General features: G+C 47.1%; 1 protein-coding gene across 1 annotated transcript in view; it reads left to right on the forward strand.

Moving 5' to 3' along the window:
* The window catches only part of LOC124203574 (homeotic protein spalt-major-like), a 32,169-nt gene extending 18,880 nt beyond the window's left edge, over positions 1-13,289 (forward strand). Inside the window, exons 2-5 of the mRNA XM_046600244.1 lie at positions 5,215-9,699; positions 10,062-10,195; positions 10,299-11,164; positions 11,263-13,289. Coding sequence (XP_046456200.1) covers positions 5,215-9,699; positions 10,062-10,195; positions 10,299-10,895 — 5,216 coding nt within the window. The 3' untranslated portion in view covers positions 10,896-11,164; positions 11,263-13,289. The remainder of the gene's footprint in view (positions 1-5,214; positions 9,700-10,061; positions 10,196-10,298; positions 11,165-11,262) is intronic.
* The last annotated feature ends 3,754 nt before the right edge of the window (positions 13,290-17,043 follow it).

Genomic DNA, 17,043 nt, shown 5'->3' on the forward strand with positions numbered 1-17,043 from the left:
CTTTTTAATATATTTAGGAGGGTCTTTATTACCCTTTTTCTGCTATCTCATCAGAGGCGCGTGGGCTGTGGTTATATTATCCACACACAGGAGGAAATATATAGAAAAAAAAGAAACCCTATTGATATTGATACGCACACACAAGCAAAAGGCCACGAGCATATAGTCTAGTATATATTTAGCTTGTTCCAGCTGTCTGGGCTCGGCTTTTTCATTAATCACGGGCGGGCGGCCCGTTCGCAATACAAGACATTTGCCTTAGTCTTGTGTAATTGCATACTTTGTCCACTCGGGAAAGGAACGGGAAATATTTCCGACCCGCGCGTCGTGTGCGTTTCTAATTGAATTCCCAGAAGATAAAAAAAAAAATATTTCTTGATTATCTTTTTTTTTCTTTTTACCCCCCATTTCCTCTTCAGTTGGATGGGTGTGTCAAATAGACACGGATAAAACTTTGTTCAATTTTATTCGAGAGGAAAAGAAAAATCTGTTTGGGAAAATGTACAGAGATTGTTACATTGAAAATCCGATTCGGTTTTTATCTTTCTATATGTAGACTCATCACACAGGCAATGTAATAACAGTATGTACACACACAGAGAGATAGAAAAGAGTATTGATAATCGATCCGAGCCCTTGTGATTTTTGAGGGGAGTGGTGACACACTGAACAATAACCAAACAGACACAATAACACGGCCAGACTAGATACACAGACGTATAGGGAAAATTGGTATGTCATTGGTTGAGTTATTGTTGAATAGAATTTGTATATGTACACGCCGGGATATATAATATAGTGGCTGGTGGTAGTGATGCTCTTGTATTTTGATAACAGACGCGCGGATTCTTCAGTGCTGGACAGCTGAATCTGTTTTGGGGGTATTATGCGAGGGACGGTGGTGAGTCGGACGACATGAGGATTCACAGATGGCTCATCGTCATTTAAAAACTCGATAGGGCCAGCAACAAGGGAGAAAAAGAGAAGAACGAATATATCTCTCTGTGAAGGGGTTCAGCTGGACCGGCTGGGGGGTGGTGGCCAAAGTGGATAGACACAGTAGAGATGGGCAGAAATATAAAGGTTCCATCAAGCAACGGCGCCAAACAAAAGAGCTACCACCACCACCCTCCCCCCGACCAAAAAGGATTAGTATTCGGATCTTTATTATAGACGGACACCCCTTTGATTTCCTCTCTCTTTCTCTATACGAGTGACTGACCAAACGGAGGAGAGAGTTATATATGTGTACACGCACGAAAGCCCATTGACTGGGTCTATATATTTATAGTCGCCGATGCTGTGGGGTTCCGGGGGATGAAGGGAGACAATGGCCTTTTTTGGCCGGCAACGAATATTGTGTCAGTGTGTCCAATAACAAATAAGGTGACACACTATATGGCCGGTCAAAAAGTACGTACCGTAGATACCTACTACTCTACTGTATGTGCCCTATATAAAGCTGAGATTCTAACAGATAGATAGATAGATATAAATAGAGCCCCGGCTTCTTTCTTAATTGGAAATTCCGTACCAGTCCGGGATTGGTTTTCTTTGTCCTGGACGTCATCCGATATATATATATCTAGTACTAGAGAGTTGCCCAGCAGCTAGGCTACTACTATATAGTGCGCGGCCAATAATGAAACGGAAACGTTCTTGATAGATCTTTATTATTGCGCTCTCGCATCAACGTGTGTAGGAGGAGGAGGAGCTGGACGAGTAGAAATGAGACTCTCTCCTCTCTTGTCTTTCCGGCTTCTTACTAGTCTCTCTTAGAGCCTATCCGGTGAGGAGCCGGGCGATTCCAATTCGTCATCACAAACAATCATTAGATATATATCTAGCTATATCTTAGACTTGGGGAATAACAGCTGAGAGTGGCCCATACACTTTGCGGGGGTTTGTCATATATACGCACACGGAAAAGTGATCCGAAATTTTGTACCAAATTCCTTGCCCGTCTCTTCTCGATTGTTTTTATTTTATTTTTTTCACAACTGGAAACGGGCGGTGTCCTTTTTCTCTCTCGCGTTCTGGGTTGTGTGTGTGTCTCTCCTATCCGGGCGATGGTTCCAGCTGTCGAGAAGATCATTAGGATTATTAGTGCAAGGAGCAGCCCAGCAACAGCAGTAGCTCTATAGCACAGCCGGGCGGGAGGCAAAAGATATGAGCGGGCGAAAAATAAGTGATTGAAAGAGACTGAAAACCTGGACTCACACATTTTTTCCAGCATCTCCCTGGGCCCACACAGCAGCAGCATAGCTCGTTACGGCTTAGCAAATGAGTGCAGCAGGCCGGAGAGAGATATGTATGTTCGCCCGTCCATTTCTATCTTTTTTTTCTGCCCGGCTATAGAGAAAGAGAAGAGCTAGACAGACGACTTGGATATGTGTACATATGCTCGATCATTTCGAGAAAACTATTTCGGTGTGGGACACACAAAATAGACGGGCGGCTGATGCCGCGCATGGCGCAACACAATTCATCAACTCAACTTATAAGATTTCCGCAGGATGCATTTTCTTCTTCTTCCACTTTTGATATTTTTTCAACGGCCAATTGGCTCGCCGACTGACGGGACCCCACCGTTTTTTTTTTTCTCCCACTCCATCATTCTTAACGGAAAGCAGAGAAGAACTCAACTGCTGTCGCCCAGCTCAACCCGCGCCGCCTGTGTGTTTGGGGCTAAAAGCTGCCGGGCTAATCAGTTCATCATTATCGACGTGTCACGCCCGGCAGCCCACAGCAGCTAGTTTCAAATGATCCTCTTCCTCTCTCCTGGCCGGCATTTATTTTCAAAAAAGAAATTCAAAAAAACAAAACACAAAAGTGCGCGCTGTTTTCCAGCAGACAACCGTGACGGCCAAAGAGTGCAGAAAGCGCATATGATGCATGGGCCGTTCCGCGTTCCATAACTCTCGTCTCCGACCCCTTTAATTCTCTCGGCTCAGCTGGAACAAGAAAATAAAAATAAAAGGACAATCAGATTTGATGTGTTTAGCGCAAAAGATAATCGATGTGTGAAATTTCGTTATTTTTCGTTATTTGGCTGCTGGTTGTTTGTTGTGTGGGTGACGACGTCGTAGGGCGTTTAGATTATTCCGGGCGGATGGAGAGAAAAGAAATCGTTTGAGTCGAACCATATGCCACGTCAGACGACCCACACACACAGAGACAGGCGTGTGCTGTGCTGGCACACGTCGTGTGTGCGCTCATCTCTCACTTTGTATCTTATCGGGCGTCGTGTAATTATGCTTATTTACTGACACACGCGCGCTCTCCCAGCAGCAGCTCCCGTTAGACACATCTATGGGGAGAGCTGTACAGTATACAGTAGGCCTATATATACGCCCCCACCCCCAAAAGACACACATATAGATAGGGGGATGATGATGCAAAATAGGCTATTATGAATGTATATAATAAACACACACAAACATATATCTAGCGTCTATTTACGCATTCAAAATCCGTGACGATCTGTGGCCCGGCCAATATCGCTCAATTTCCCCTCCACCCCAACCATTTTCCGGCCGGATTATTTTGACTTTTTAGATATTTTCCCGGGGTTTTTTTGTCCAGTGATGCCATTTGCGATTGCGTCAGTCAAGAGCCCACGCATATAAATTGTCTATCTCAAGTCCAATCATCTGCAATTTTCTTCTTGATTTTTTGATTTATTTCGATGTAAATCGAAGGATTTGGTTGGTCAGCCGGGACGACGGTTTTAAAGCGTCGAGAGTCGAAAAGTTCTAGAAAAAGTTGGAAATAAATAAATAGAAATCAGACAGTTGACGAGGAAGAAGGCAACTGGCGAAACATTCTTGTGAGCAATGCTATAGCTGTGCTCCTACTGTGTATAGAGGCCGACTAAATATAGAATGGGCGCTGGGTGTATAGGCCATCAAGGATGGATGAATGTCTGTGTCTTAAAAGGAACGCCGAGGATGTTAGGAAGAAGAAGAAGAAAAGAAAGACAATCTTTGACATCTCTCGGAGAAAAACCGTTTGTTATGATTGGCTAGTCATGCGGAAAAGTGCCGGTGGATGCCTTTGACTTGCTGCTGCGCATCCACCAGCACATATCCACATATGAAACATTTTGAACAGCAATCAAAACTATAAAAGACGCTTTTCAAAATAGAACGCAATATAGCGCCACATTTAAACCATTAAAAATGGGGGGTGGCTTATATTATATAACAAGTCCAGCAGGCACTTAATGGACAGCATCGAATGTCATCAATCCCACCCCCAGCAGTGTCAAACGGTTTTTCCCTCCGCTGGACACACAACACAACCATTTGTTACATAACAATGTTCAAAAAGAATTGTAAAGATGATTGCACTTTGAAAAGGAAAGTTGAGATCGGAAGTTCCGTAAACCACACGCAATTCTAGACGGACAAATTTTAACAGACGGACAAATTTTTTGAAGGGAGGGGGGGGGGGGGTCAGTCCGCTTACATGTCTGCTGACGTTTATGTGTACTATTGCTGGCCAGCGGTGCTGCGTTGTGTATACACAACACAACAGAAACACGGAGAAAAACGGGCACATACACACAGCAGCAGCGGCGTTATGAATGTTTACATATATAAATGTACATCTCTATAGAGAGATATACGATAAACAGATTATGAACTAGCTCTCCTGTCCGGCTGTTTACACATACATACACACCAGCAGACCCGCTCGCGATGTGATATGGCCGTCTCGGTAAAAAGAAAAGTACAGAGAGACTAGATCTTAAAATAGAACCGAAATGATTTCTTCTCATTTTTATTTTGTGTCCGGTATACAATCCCATGTCCGTCTGTCCGTCTGTCCGTCTGGCCATAACTTGGGACGTTTTTAAAAATCCCCCCTAACAGGGAATGTGATATCTATTTATATATACAGATGATATAAGGCAAACAATTTTCAAATGGCGCTGCTGGACATGACGGACATATTATCTAGGCCTAAGATATCTTTTTTCACCATCCCGGCCTTTCCGGTTGTTTTTTCCACCCTTCGTATATATATTCTATTGAGACGGACCCAACATTTCCGCCCACATATCCTGTTAGATTGGCCGTCTCAATCGATCGATCGTTGATTGTTACACAATCTCTATCAAAAGAAATAAATGTTCAAATTGAACCATCAGCATTTTATACGGTTGACATTTAATATATATTTTGAAATTTGATTTGTTTTGCCCGGCAGACGATGGAGGAGCGGACGATCGGGTCAACAACAATAACGAAAAGAGAGGCAGACGGAGAAAGAGGGACGAAGATGAGGAGGAATTGATGGCCAGCGAAGAGGACGACCAGGAGGCCGGCAGTGACGTTGATGACGAAGAGGAAGATCAGGAGGATTTGCCGGCCCGGCTGAAGAAACAGGCTCGAGAGAGGGACGTCCTGCTGGCCACGCCGGCTGCTCTCATGAACGAGGTGGCCATGACGGACAAAGCTTTGAGTCTACCCTTCGCAGTGGCCGGCCAAGGAGTGATGGCAGGCAGCGGTGGGTCGAGTGAAACGACGGCCGCCGCTGCTGGCCAGCTCCCGTTCCCTTACGCGGCCACATTGGCCAACGCTAACGTGACGCTGGACGCCCTGCAGAGCACCAAAATGGCCATCGCCCAGTTTGCCGCCACCGCCATGGCCAACAAAGATTCTCAGAGTCCAGCAGCCATCCAGGAGCTGGCCGTCCTTCAGTCAACTCTTTACGCTCTGCAGCAGCAGCAGATCATGCAGCTGCAACTGATCCAGCAGCTCCAGCAGCAATTGCAGATCAACAACCAAACGGACCAAGGAGCGGTCGCCGCAGTGCCGGGCGTGCCCAGCAGCGTCACCGGCCCAGTTGGCGCCATCATTAGCCAGCTTGCCGCTTCAGGTAGGGAAGGTGGTCACCAGCACGGCAGCAGCAGTGCCGGACTGCTGGAAACTCACGAATCGGAAACTCCAGCAACAACTACCAGAGCGTCCAGCAGCAGTGAAAACAGTTCGCGGACTTCGACTCCTGCTGCCCGACCTCTGGCGCCCAGTCAGTCGGAGCATCACAGTAGCCGAACGGCCGGCCCTCAGTCGCCGAGAGGCAAAGAAGCACCTCGCCGGCCAAGACCAGACGACCACATGTCCGGCCTGGTGACGGCCAAAGTCATGCCGACCCAGTCATCCTCCTCATCGGCCACCAATACGACGACGGCACCTCCGACGACAGCAGCAGCCGTGACGTCCAGCTGGTCCAGCTCGACTTACTCGCACAATTCGTTCTCGACGGCCAGTCTCATGTCGCAGCTGCCGGGCGGCTCGCTGGCCGACACCATTCTGCAAACATCTGAGCCACCGACCAACCCGGAAGGGCCCAGCACGCTGGACCTGCTCCAGCGGACGGCCCAGCAGGTTTTGAACAACGCCTCGCAGGGTTTGCTGGCCACCAACCTGGCCGACGAGCTGGGCTTCCGCAACGGAATGGGCGGATCTGGCGGTGGTGGCGGCCATTCGGGCAGCGGCTCGAGCGGCAACGGCGACTGCGGGACGGGTGGGTCCGGTTCTGGCGGCAAGAAAGATCAGCTGTTCAAGCACCGCTGTCGCTATTGCGGCAAAGTTTTCAGCAGCGACTCGGCCCTTCAGATTCACATCCGGTCGCACACGGGCGAGCGGCCGTTCAAGTGCAACATCTGCGGCAATCGGTTCACCACCAAGGGCAACCTCAAGGTCCATTTCCAGCGCCACGCCCAGCGCTTCCCGCACATCAAAATGAATCCTCACCCGGTGCCGGAGCATCTGGACAAATTCCACCCGCCGCTGCTGGCCCAGCTGGACATGGACGAGTCGAAAATGTCCCCACCGCCACCACCACCTCCGCCGACGTCGACGGGCTCCGCCCATCACCATCACCACCACCACGGATTCCTCCCGCCGCCGCCGACGTCGTCGGCCGGCGGACACCACCACCACCACCATCCGCATCATCCGCATCCGGCCACGTCCAGCAGTCTCTTCCGCTCGGCTCCCGTCGTCCCCGTTTCCAGTTCGTTTCTATTCCGGCCGCACTCGCTGGGCGATCTTATGCCGCCGGGCATCCGTCCCATGTTCCCACCTCTCATGGCCGTCCCGCCCATGCCCAGCAAGGAACTGACCTCAATGACAGCCACACCTCAAGAATCACCGGTCCAGAAATCTGGTGCCGCCGGCCCGGAATTGACGGAGAAAACTGTGAAGAGTCAAGAGGAGACGGACAGCGAGGAGATGAAGGCGGACGCCGTTGTCAAAACGGAACGCCCAGACGAAGAAGAAGAAGAGGAAAACGAAATGGACAATGAGATGGGCGAGCAGAGGAACGAGACGGAATCGCCCGTCGGAGAACGAGCGGCCAGCTCGGCCGGAACTCCGCAACCAACGGTTGAAGAGACGGGCAAAAGCGGCGAAGTGGCCGACGAAAGTGGCGGGCGAGATAGCCGGAACCACACGTACAATTCGGCTGACGATGTGTCGTCCAACCATTCGGCCAGCCAACCGGACGAATTGATCCGCCCGTCGCTGGACGAGCGGACCAAATCGAAGCTCATCAGCCACAAGCCGTACGACGACCTGGACGACTTTGACGACAACCTGGACGAGGACGAGATGGACGACGAGCCCAGCACGGGCATCAACAAAGAGCAGTACAACAACCATTCGGACGGCCCGGAAAACCTGTCCGGCCGTCGCTCGGCTTCCCCTTTATCGGACGGAGTGGGTGGTACTCCTCCACCAGTGGGAAACGGATCGCTCCTTTTCCAGCCGCACTCGAGTAACAATTCAGAGCTGGGCGGCAGTCCAGCAGCCAATTCCGGATCACTCCGTTTCGCTTCGTTCCCACCTCAATCGGCGCCCAACGGCGGCGGCGGCCAACCCGGGCCGCCACCGGGTTTCATGATGGTGCACCCGTCGGACGTCGACCCGGCCAAGGACCCGGCCATCTACACGAATTTGTTGCCCAGGCCGGGCTCGAACGACAACGCCTGGGAGAGTCTGATCGAAGTGACTCGGACGTCCGACACGGCCAAGCTCCAGCAGCTGGTGGACAACATCGAGAACAAGTTGGTGGACCCGAACCAGTGCGTCGTCTGCCACCGGGTCCTCTCGTGCAAGTCGGCCCTGCAGATGCACTACCGGACGCACACGGGCGAGCGGCCGTTCAAGTGTAAGATCTGTGGACGGGCCTTCACCACCAAAGGGAATCTCAAGACCCACATGGGCGTCCACCGGGCTAAACCGCCGGCCCGTCTCCTCCACATCTGTCCCGTTTGCCACAAGAAGTTCACCAACGGGCTGGTCCTCCAGCAGCACATCCGACTGCACACGGGCGAGCCCACCGATTTGACGCCGGAACAAATTTCGGCCGCCGAGCTGAGGGATCCGTTCCCCCATCCGGGATTTCCGTTCCTTCCGGCCGGATTTCATCCGTTTTTGCATCACCACCAAGGGTCGCCGTTCCTTCACCATCACCACCACCCGGGCGCCGGATTCCCGGGTCTCCAACCCGGACCCGACGGCCTGCCCATGGGCTTTCCCTTCAGCGCCCGGACGCTGGGCGAAGGTAAGGACGGAAATGGCGTCCTGCTGGGCGAGCACCGCGACCTGGGCGACAACGACGGCGACCTGGGCGGCGACGCCGAGATGGGCGGAAGTTCATCGGAGGCCCTTTCGCCGACTTCGTCGACGGCCTCGTCCAGCCAGCAGCAGCACCACCACCACCCGGGTCTGCTGGGCCTCCACTTTCAACACCAACTGCAGCAGAGGATGCAGGCGGCCGCGGCTTGCGGGCAAGTGCTGAGCGACGAGGAGCGCCACCAGCTGATTATGGCCCAGATCAGCCGGGCCAATGCGGAATTCTTCCGCAAATACCAACAGGATTTCGCCGATATGACCATGATGGACGACGAAGAGTTGGACGACGACGACGACGATGGAGACGACGAGGACGGAGAAGAGGACGGGGAAGAATCTTTGATGCACCAGGACGACGGGACGGGCGAACTGGACTCGGCCGGCCACCCGTCGCCCGGCACCGCCAAAATCATGCGCAATGAAATGATCAAAAATGAGAAAATGACGTCGCTGCTCAGCTCAGAAGAGTCGCTGGCCGTCGAGCAGATGCGCCAGCAGCAGCTTCAGCGGTTGCGTCATTTTGAATTTTCGCCCAGTCGGGCCTCGACGCCCGGCGAAATGAATTCGACATCACGACGGGAGCGGGAACAGCAGCCGGCCAAGAAAACAGCGGCCAGTCCGACGGTGCTGACGTCTAGTAGGCCGTCGTCGGCCAACGTGTCGGTTCCGTTGCCTCCGCCGCCGCCGGCCGCTGTCGCTAAACCCAATCTTCATCCGCCCATCTCGCCGCTGGACCTAACGGCCGCCCGCGGAGCACCCGCTTTGGCTTCGACGCTCTTCAGCGGACCCCATCCGACGTCGACAACTTCCATCTCGCCGGCCACTTTCGTTCCGGCCGCTTTCAGCATGTCGACGGGCGGTCCGGCAGCCGCCGTTTCCAGCGGCCACAACACGGGGACGTCGATTTCTTCGTCGATTTCTTCAATTTCTTCCGGCCCGGCGGCCGTCAGTACCACCAACAGTTCTCCGGCGTCGGCCCTATCGTCGTTGACGTCGGCCGTCATGGCCTCACCTTCGTTCAACCCGCTCAACCTGCCCATCAGCGCTCCAGGTAAATCCTAATAAATCCGCCGTAACTATCCAAACAAACAAACAAAAAAGAAATTTCCCCACCGTTGACAAATTTTTCAAAAATTGATTTTCCAGTTCATCACTCGATCATATATAATTATTTGATGCCATTTTCTAATTATTAGTTATTACACAATTTCTTTACGAGCCAAATTTACGTTTCACTTTATATTATTTACCCGCACTCTCTTTCATACACGATTAGATTTAATTCAATTAGAGTAGACAAATGTCGCGGGATAATAAAAGTAGATAGTCGAGTTTGAATAGTCAATTGGCCGTTTGATTAGCACATTTTTGTTGTTCTTGTTCTTGTTCGGATTGCGTTGGCGACCGTTTCAGGGCGCGGCAACACGACGTGCAACATTTGCTTCAAGACGTTCGCCTGCCACTCGGCCCTCGAGATCCACTACCGCAGCCACACCAAAGAGCGGCCCTTCAAATGCGCCATCTGCGATCGCGGATTCTCCACAAAGGTAAAATCAATCAATTCCATCCGTCCGTCCAGGCCTATAAACGGCCCACTTTGATTCAAATTCAAATTTGGCGCGGTTGTCTAACGTGAATCAATTCACGCAGGGCAACATGAAGCAGCACATGATGACGCACAAGAACCGCGACGGGACGCCCATCTCCGTTGAGCTGCTCAACAGCGTCAACGCCGATCGATCGCGCTCACGATCGTCGTCCTGTTCCGTCAAGGACTCATCCAACAAGAGCAACTCTTCCGACGATTTCAACCTCCTACACGGCCAGCAGCAGCACCATCTCCCTCCACCACCGCCGCCTCCCAGTGCTGGCCAGCTGAGCGAGGCCAGCCGACGGGCGTCGGCCAACAACCTGGCGGCCATGATGATGTTAAACAACCCGACGACTCCGGCCGCTCTCAAGGAGCACTGCCTCTCGCTGACCATCCAACACAGTCACGACCGCAACGGAGCCGGCCCGCTCCAGCACCACCTCAACCAAAACGACAGCCAGAACGGGCTGGCCCTCAAGGACGGACCCAACAATTCAGAGCTGCTGCTGGCCACGGCCCAGCAGCAGCAGCAACTGCTCCAGTTGCATCACCACCAGCGCTCGTCGTTATCCCATCGCGGACAAAATTCGTCGTCCGGCGTTCAGAGGAAACGCGACTCGTCGGCGACGTCCCAGAAGAGGCCGGCCGACGAGTAGAGAGACGACGCCGTCGTTCGTCCGGCAGCAGTGAGAGCGGCAGCAGCATCAGCCCGGCCAGTCAACTGGCCGCCGCCGTTGAGCAGCGGGTCGCTTCAGCTTTGGCGGCTGGGAACGCAGCGGCGGCCGCCGGATCGGCCGGATCGCAACACCAACAATCCAGCCCGCCACCCTATCGCGTTCACGGCTCAGCCGCCCGTCGATCGGCCCTCCCCGTACCGCCGGGACCCTTACCTGAACGCTACTGATGACACTAATATGCAAATCAGGTATGTCTTTTTGATTTGATTTTGATTACGGCAGAGGGGTGTGACTTATTCCGATTGATTTCTGACGAATTATTTGTGATTTGATTTGATTTGATTAGTTTTGTCTGTTGGCCTTGGCCTTCGCCCCCTCCCTGCCGTGGATCTCATCGATGAACAAATGCGAGTTGATTGCGTCGTCTGCTGAAAATGATTTATAAAAAGAAAATTCAAATTTTTCTTGCTGGGACCCCCGCCGCTAAAACGTTCGCCGTGGAATATTTCAAAAAACCTCTTAGGAAAAATCAAATGAAATGCATCAGTCTGCAGTATAAATATTATTAAAAAAATAATCAAATGATGATCATCTTATCACCAATTTCACTTCACACTAACAAAAATTAACAAGAAATCGTCACCCACCTCCCCCACTCTCACAACACGACACATATCGTTGCGAACCCTTGAACTATATAATTCGCCCCAATTGAAATATTTGAATTAGAAATGTTTGTTTGTTTGTTTTTTAGTTTTCGTGTCGATAATGTCCGTGTGTGTCTTTGCTTTTCGTTTACTTTGACCTACAAACCAAAAAAGAAAAGAACTGGAACGTCGAATGAGCGATGAATTTGAATATCCCCCCTCAAATTTCTCTCACAGCTTCGCTCTGCTATATATCGTCAATTAGTGTGTAATCTCTCTTTTTTTTTCTCCCTTCATTCCTTTCTTCGATGAAAAGACAAAAAGAATATGTTCAAAAACTCTATCTATTTATAATCAGTAGAATTTTGTCGTTTTCTTTTTTCAAAGATAAAAAAACAAAAAGATAAAAAATATTGGAGCTGAGAGAAAGAACGACTGATGGTGTGTGTGTGTGTGTGTCATTTGTTCATCTCTATATGGTATGTGTTTTTTAGTAATTATATAAATATCATCTGGAGACACAGTATACTATGCTATTATAGCTGAGAGACCCCAGCCAGTCCCCCTATAAATATTAAATTCTGTTCAGCAAGAAAAAAAAAGTCGTTTCTTTCTTTTTTTTTTAATTTTCGGTCACTCAACACACCGGCCCCATTTTTTGACGGTCGAAATTTTTCTTTTGTAATCAAATGATGTTGGAAGATCTTCATCAAAAGCCGCTATGTATAGAATTTTTTTCTGCTTTTTCACCTTTCGATTTTTGGTTTGAACTTTGAATTTCAAGGGTAACGCCCATAATGATTGGCATAATATAAATTGGAAAACTAATTATAATTCACAGCCGAAAAAAAAATGTGACACAACCAAAAGCGCCGGCACGTAGATTCAGCTCTTCCTTTTAATTCTCCACTAATTTATAATCCTTTCAAAAAAATTTAAAAATTCACGAAAAAAAAATGGTAATAAAAAACCGCCGGTTGGAAAAACTATCTGATTGGATCTGTCGTATACATGTTCCTAACTAGATGCTAGTCGCCTCCCTCCGCCAGCCTATTTTATATACTCTAATTAAAATTAATACAAAATCTCGCTTTCGTTTCCATTTCTCTCTCCTCGGACGTTATATAGTTGCGCATAAATCTAATATGCCAGTGAAATTAAGATATTCCTGCTATAAATGTAGACATCACACGACATTTAATTTTTTTTTCAAGTGACCATTTTTATTTTCAACTTTTGAATTTTGTCAAATACTTTCGTGAACATAAAAACCAACAAAAAAAAATCATCATCAAATGTGTAAATTGCGGGAATGTTTGCGTGTGTGTATGTCTCTGTCTCTGTTATACTATACAGCGTTTTCATTTCGCCCACCTGTTTGAAATTGTAATTTCCCTCCTTTTTTATTTGTTTATTTTAATTTAAAAAATTTTTTTTTCGTTTAGTTGTCCGTGTGTGCTGATGCGCGTTTGTTTTCACTGTCGACGTCTCTATACTTCTTTATACATTTAATTATGGTATACATATAAAACACTTGCCACCTCTCCACCCGATTCCCCCCCCTCCCCCTGCCCCCCTACTGTGCTCCACTATAATATACTTGTTCAGTTAATATTTGTTTTGTTTTATTGTTTTATTTTTTCAATTTAAAATACCCACCGACTAGACATTTCGAAAGGGAATAAAATGTCTTCACGATTGCGAATAAAAAGAAATCATACGAAAATTACCATTGACAATTGATGTCGGAATCGAATGAAATTGTGTCTACAGCAATGCGAATTAAGGGATGTTATATAAGGAGACCCCACGCACTTTTTAATCAGCGTAATATGTGTGTAGACAGAATTATGTAGACTGGTGTACACATTGGCTGTTTATAATATCTATTTGGGGTATACGCACAACTTATAGAGACACGCTAAGTGATATGCTGGGCGGTTCCACGCCCCCGTTTCCATTAGCATCCGTTAGGCCATCATCGTTCGCCAAAATAAAAGGGGGGGGGGGGAATAAAAAAGGAAACAACGTGAATAGAAAATTGAATCATTGACTTTTACATTATCGTGAACATAGTATAATACGCAATGGGAGAGACCACCAACAGTTGCGCAGAGCTCCTCCCCACAGTTTCCACATCCTTTACACACATTTATTGCGGCACTATATAATTGATTTATGCGTGTAAAACGAATGGAGTTATTAAACAACAGTCGAAACCGATTAAAAATAATTAAAACAAAATGTGGAAATATCCTGGACGGGTTTTCCGATTGTCTGAAACTTACAAATAAAAAAACTCAAATTAAGGGATTTCCAATTCGATGTATCCGGATGTATCGAGGATGTTGAACTATAAAAACCATCACCTATTAGAAGGCTTATATATAGAAATAGATCTAAAACCCCCCGAATGAATTAATTGTCGACGGCCACCGTGTGAATCCAATCTTCATTTCATTGATATAGGTAATCTTCTACACAGCGTCTATTATATCCTTTTCTTCTTAGTTCTTACCAACCAGAAGGTTTTTTTTCTTAATTCAAATTTTTTTACAAGAAAAAATTGAAAAGAACCGGTGAACTAATAGAATTTGACAAATAGAAAATGTTTTCTATTTTTTTTTATAAATGTATTATGTAATTTCTAGGAAAGAAGAAGTTTGTAGTGTAGAAAAAGAAGAATGATGACGAGAAGATATGTATACACAAGAATATAAGAGAGAGAGTTTAGGTGGAGCTAGGGGGTTGATCGCTCGGTTGAACGCAGCTGAAACTCATTGGAGCGTCGCGACCCCACCAGAAGTTGAAGAAGAAGAAAAAGGGAACAAATTTGAAAAAGAAAAAGTGTTTTATATGATTTAGTAACATAATAACGAGAGGAAAATCCGCGTGAAACCAGGTGATATATATTTGCCCATTCTATCTATTGAAAATCCGATACTATTTTAAAGACTATCGTTCCCTTTTTCTCTATGCCAGACAGAGTTTGAACTGCGTGTGTCAATCGAATCAAATTGAGATCGTCGCCATTTTCTCACGGTTATATTACATAGAATTAAAAAAAAAAGGCAAAACAACAGGAGTTTGATGACTAAGGCGTTTTGGGGCCTGTCAAACGGCGTTAGGGTTCGTCTATTATATTTGATTAACCAGAAACCAAAATGAAAAACTATATAAATGAAACGCTTTTGAATATTTTTTTGTTTTTTATTTTTAAATAAATTCTAAACACACACCAGCACGCAACGCCTTTTATTCCTAATCAGTAATCTAGATTTCTAGTTTAGGGTCGTTGAAAATATATAATCAAAAAGGGGGAGAGAATTTGGGAAGGAGAGAAACAAAATCAAAGAAACCAAAATTGGTCATATAACTGAATGAGGAAATTTCGACAGAAAACAACTCAAAAACGGGAGCTGAAACACACAGGGCCATCAAGGGATCACGTCCCTCATTTGGTCATGTGTATACATTTTATCGATTAGAAAAACCAGAGAGCTGCACTGCTGCTGCTGGCCAGCGCAGCTCGTTCTATAATTTTAATAGAATTGACCAACAATTTTACTAATAAAGGGGTGAGAGCGGGGGAAGGACCGATCAATTTATTTTCATTTCTAATCAGCCCCTCAAAATAAAAAAATTGAAAAAACCCCCAGCAAAGCTATAATTATAACGCATAAAATGCGAGAATAAGCAGAATGTGTGTCCGGTAGCTGGCCAAAAAGGAAGGCGGGCGTCAAAGCTCCAAACAAGGGTAAAAACAATCGCCCCCATTTGGTCATCTATATCGATTGGAAAAATTTACTTTGTTGAAACTCTAGTCGGGTAACACGGGCAGGCAGGGCCAGCAGCACGAGCCACACGACATTATAATTGAACAACTTTGGTCAAAAATATATTTATATATATATATAACGACCCTGGCAAATAATCGTCTGTCCTTCCTAATGTTCTAGCTAGCTCTTGTTTTTATTTTATTTTTCCTGTTAATGTTTTTTTCCAATTTTTAATTCGCCATGTGTGGCGCCATCTGTATATTCACCTCTCTCTCTCTATCCGATTCACGAATATATGTGATGTCATTTTCTAATTTGATATTCCGAACTGGTTTCAGCTCGGAGCGGACAGAAAAAAAAAACAGTTCTTTGTCTCCTGTCCCAACTGGACACGGATGATTGGTGATCTTACCCACCACCTTGTCCATTTGCTCGACTCCCCATCGCTCCATGTTTGAAAGGAAGAAAAAAAGTCCCTGTTTGTGGTTGTTTCTTTTTGGAACACATTTTTGCATACAAAGAAGAAGCCCAGCGAGAGACAAGTCCAGCGAAGGCATTTTGAATGGGGGATTTAAAACAAAATAGCAAACGAAGGAAGCCGACAGGTATATATGAAAGCGACACCCAAAAGAAAAAAAAAAGGTGAATAATATAAGAGCCCCCGGTCGTCGCGTTATATACTCTTTTGTCTAATCGACCGGACTTTTAGCGCTGCTGGCAACACTGCACACAGCTCAGTGGCTCTCCAATTCTATAGCTGCAGCCTTCAGAAAATATCAGAATAATAAACCGATATTAGAGTGGAAATAAAGACTATAATATGAAGGACTCGGCTGTGGGGTTTTTCTTGGATATTCTCGTTGCCGGGGCACGTTCCAGCACGCGACGGACACACAAACACTTATCTGTCGCTCTCTTCTCTATATAACCCACCACCACACCACCACCACTACACCACCCAGGGAAAAAACCTTTCCTTCTTCTCCTTCTTCTACAGACGAGAGAATATAAGGAAATATAACCGTAGGAATAACACGGAACTTTTTGTGAGGGAACGTGCCAAACATACGTAACCAAAACTTCTCCTCTATATGTTGCTAGCTGGCCTGATGTGATGTCTTCGCTCCCCTCTTCTCTTTATTTTTCGTTGTCTATTCTCTGAGCTGGGCCTGTCGCTTGATGTGTCCACTGCTGTCTAGAGTCTCTCCTGCCCTTTTGTTTTATTTGTCAATTGATTTTTTGTTTCTTCTTCTCTCTTTCTTGTGTTGATTCTTTATTATATAGTCGTCCTCCGCTCCATCCTTTTTTCTTTTTTGAAATCTAAAATTTGTTGAATTTATTTTATTTGGGTTTCGTCCCCCCTCTTTTATTTTGATATTTATACGACGACCCTGCGTGATAGTACGGGACTTGTCTCATATAGTACCCAAAGAGCCCGAGGCTGTGCATCTAGTGCCTTATGCCCGGCGCACACTCTAACCGACTTGTGTGTGTTTGTCGCTGCTGCTGCCTTTTAACTCTTTTTTTTCTTTTCTTTTTTTAAGTTATTCTAAAGTCACTTCCAACATCCTCCCCTGCTGGACTCGACTGACGTTGACTCGTTTCAATATTTCATCTTATAGCCCAAGTCCATTTTGTGACCAGGTGAAATAGACACGTCCGCCTGTCTCTCTGGAGCCCCACAAAGAAGAGAATAGAAAA

This window comes from Daphnia pulex, chromosome 10, assembly GCF_021134715.1.
Source record: "Daphnia pulex isolate KAP4 chromosome 10, ASM2113471v1".
Lineage (NCBI taxonomy): Eukaryota > Metazoa > Arthropoda > Branchiopoda > Diplostraca > Daphniidae > Daphnia > Daphnia pulex.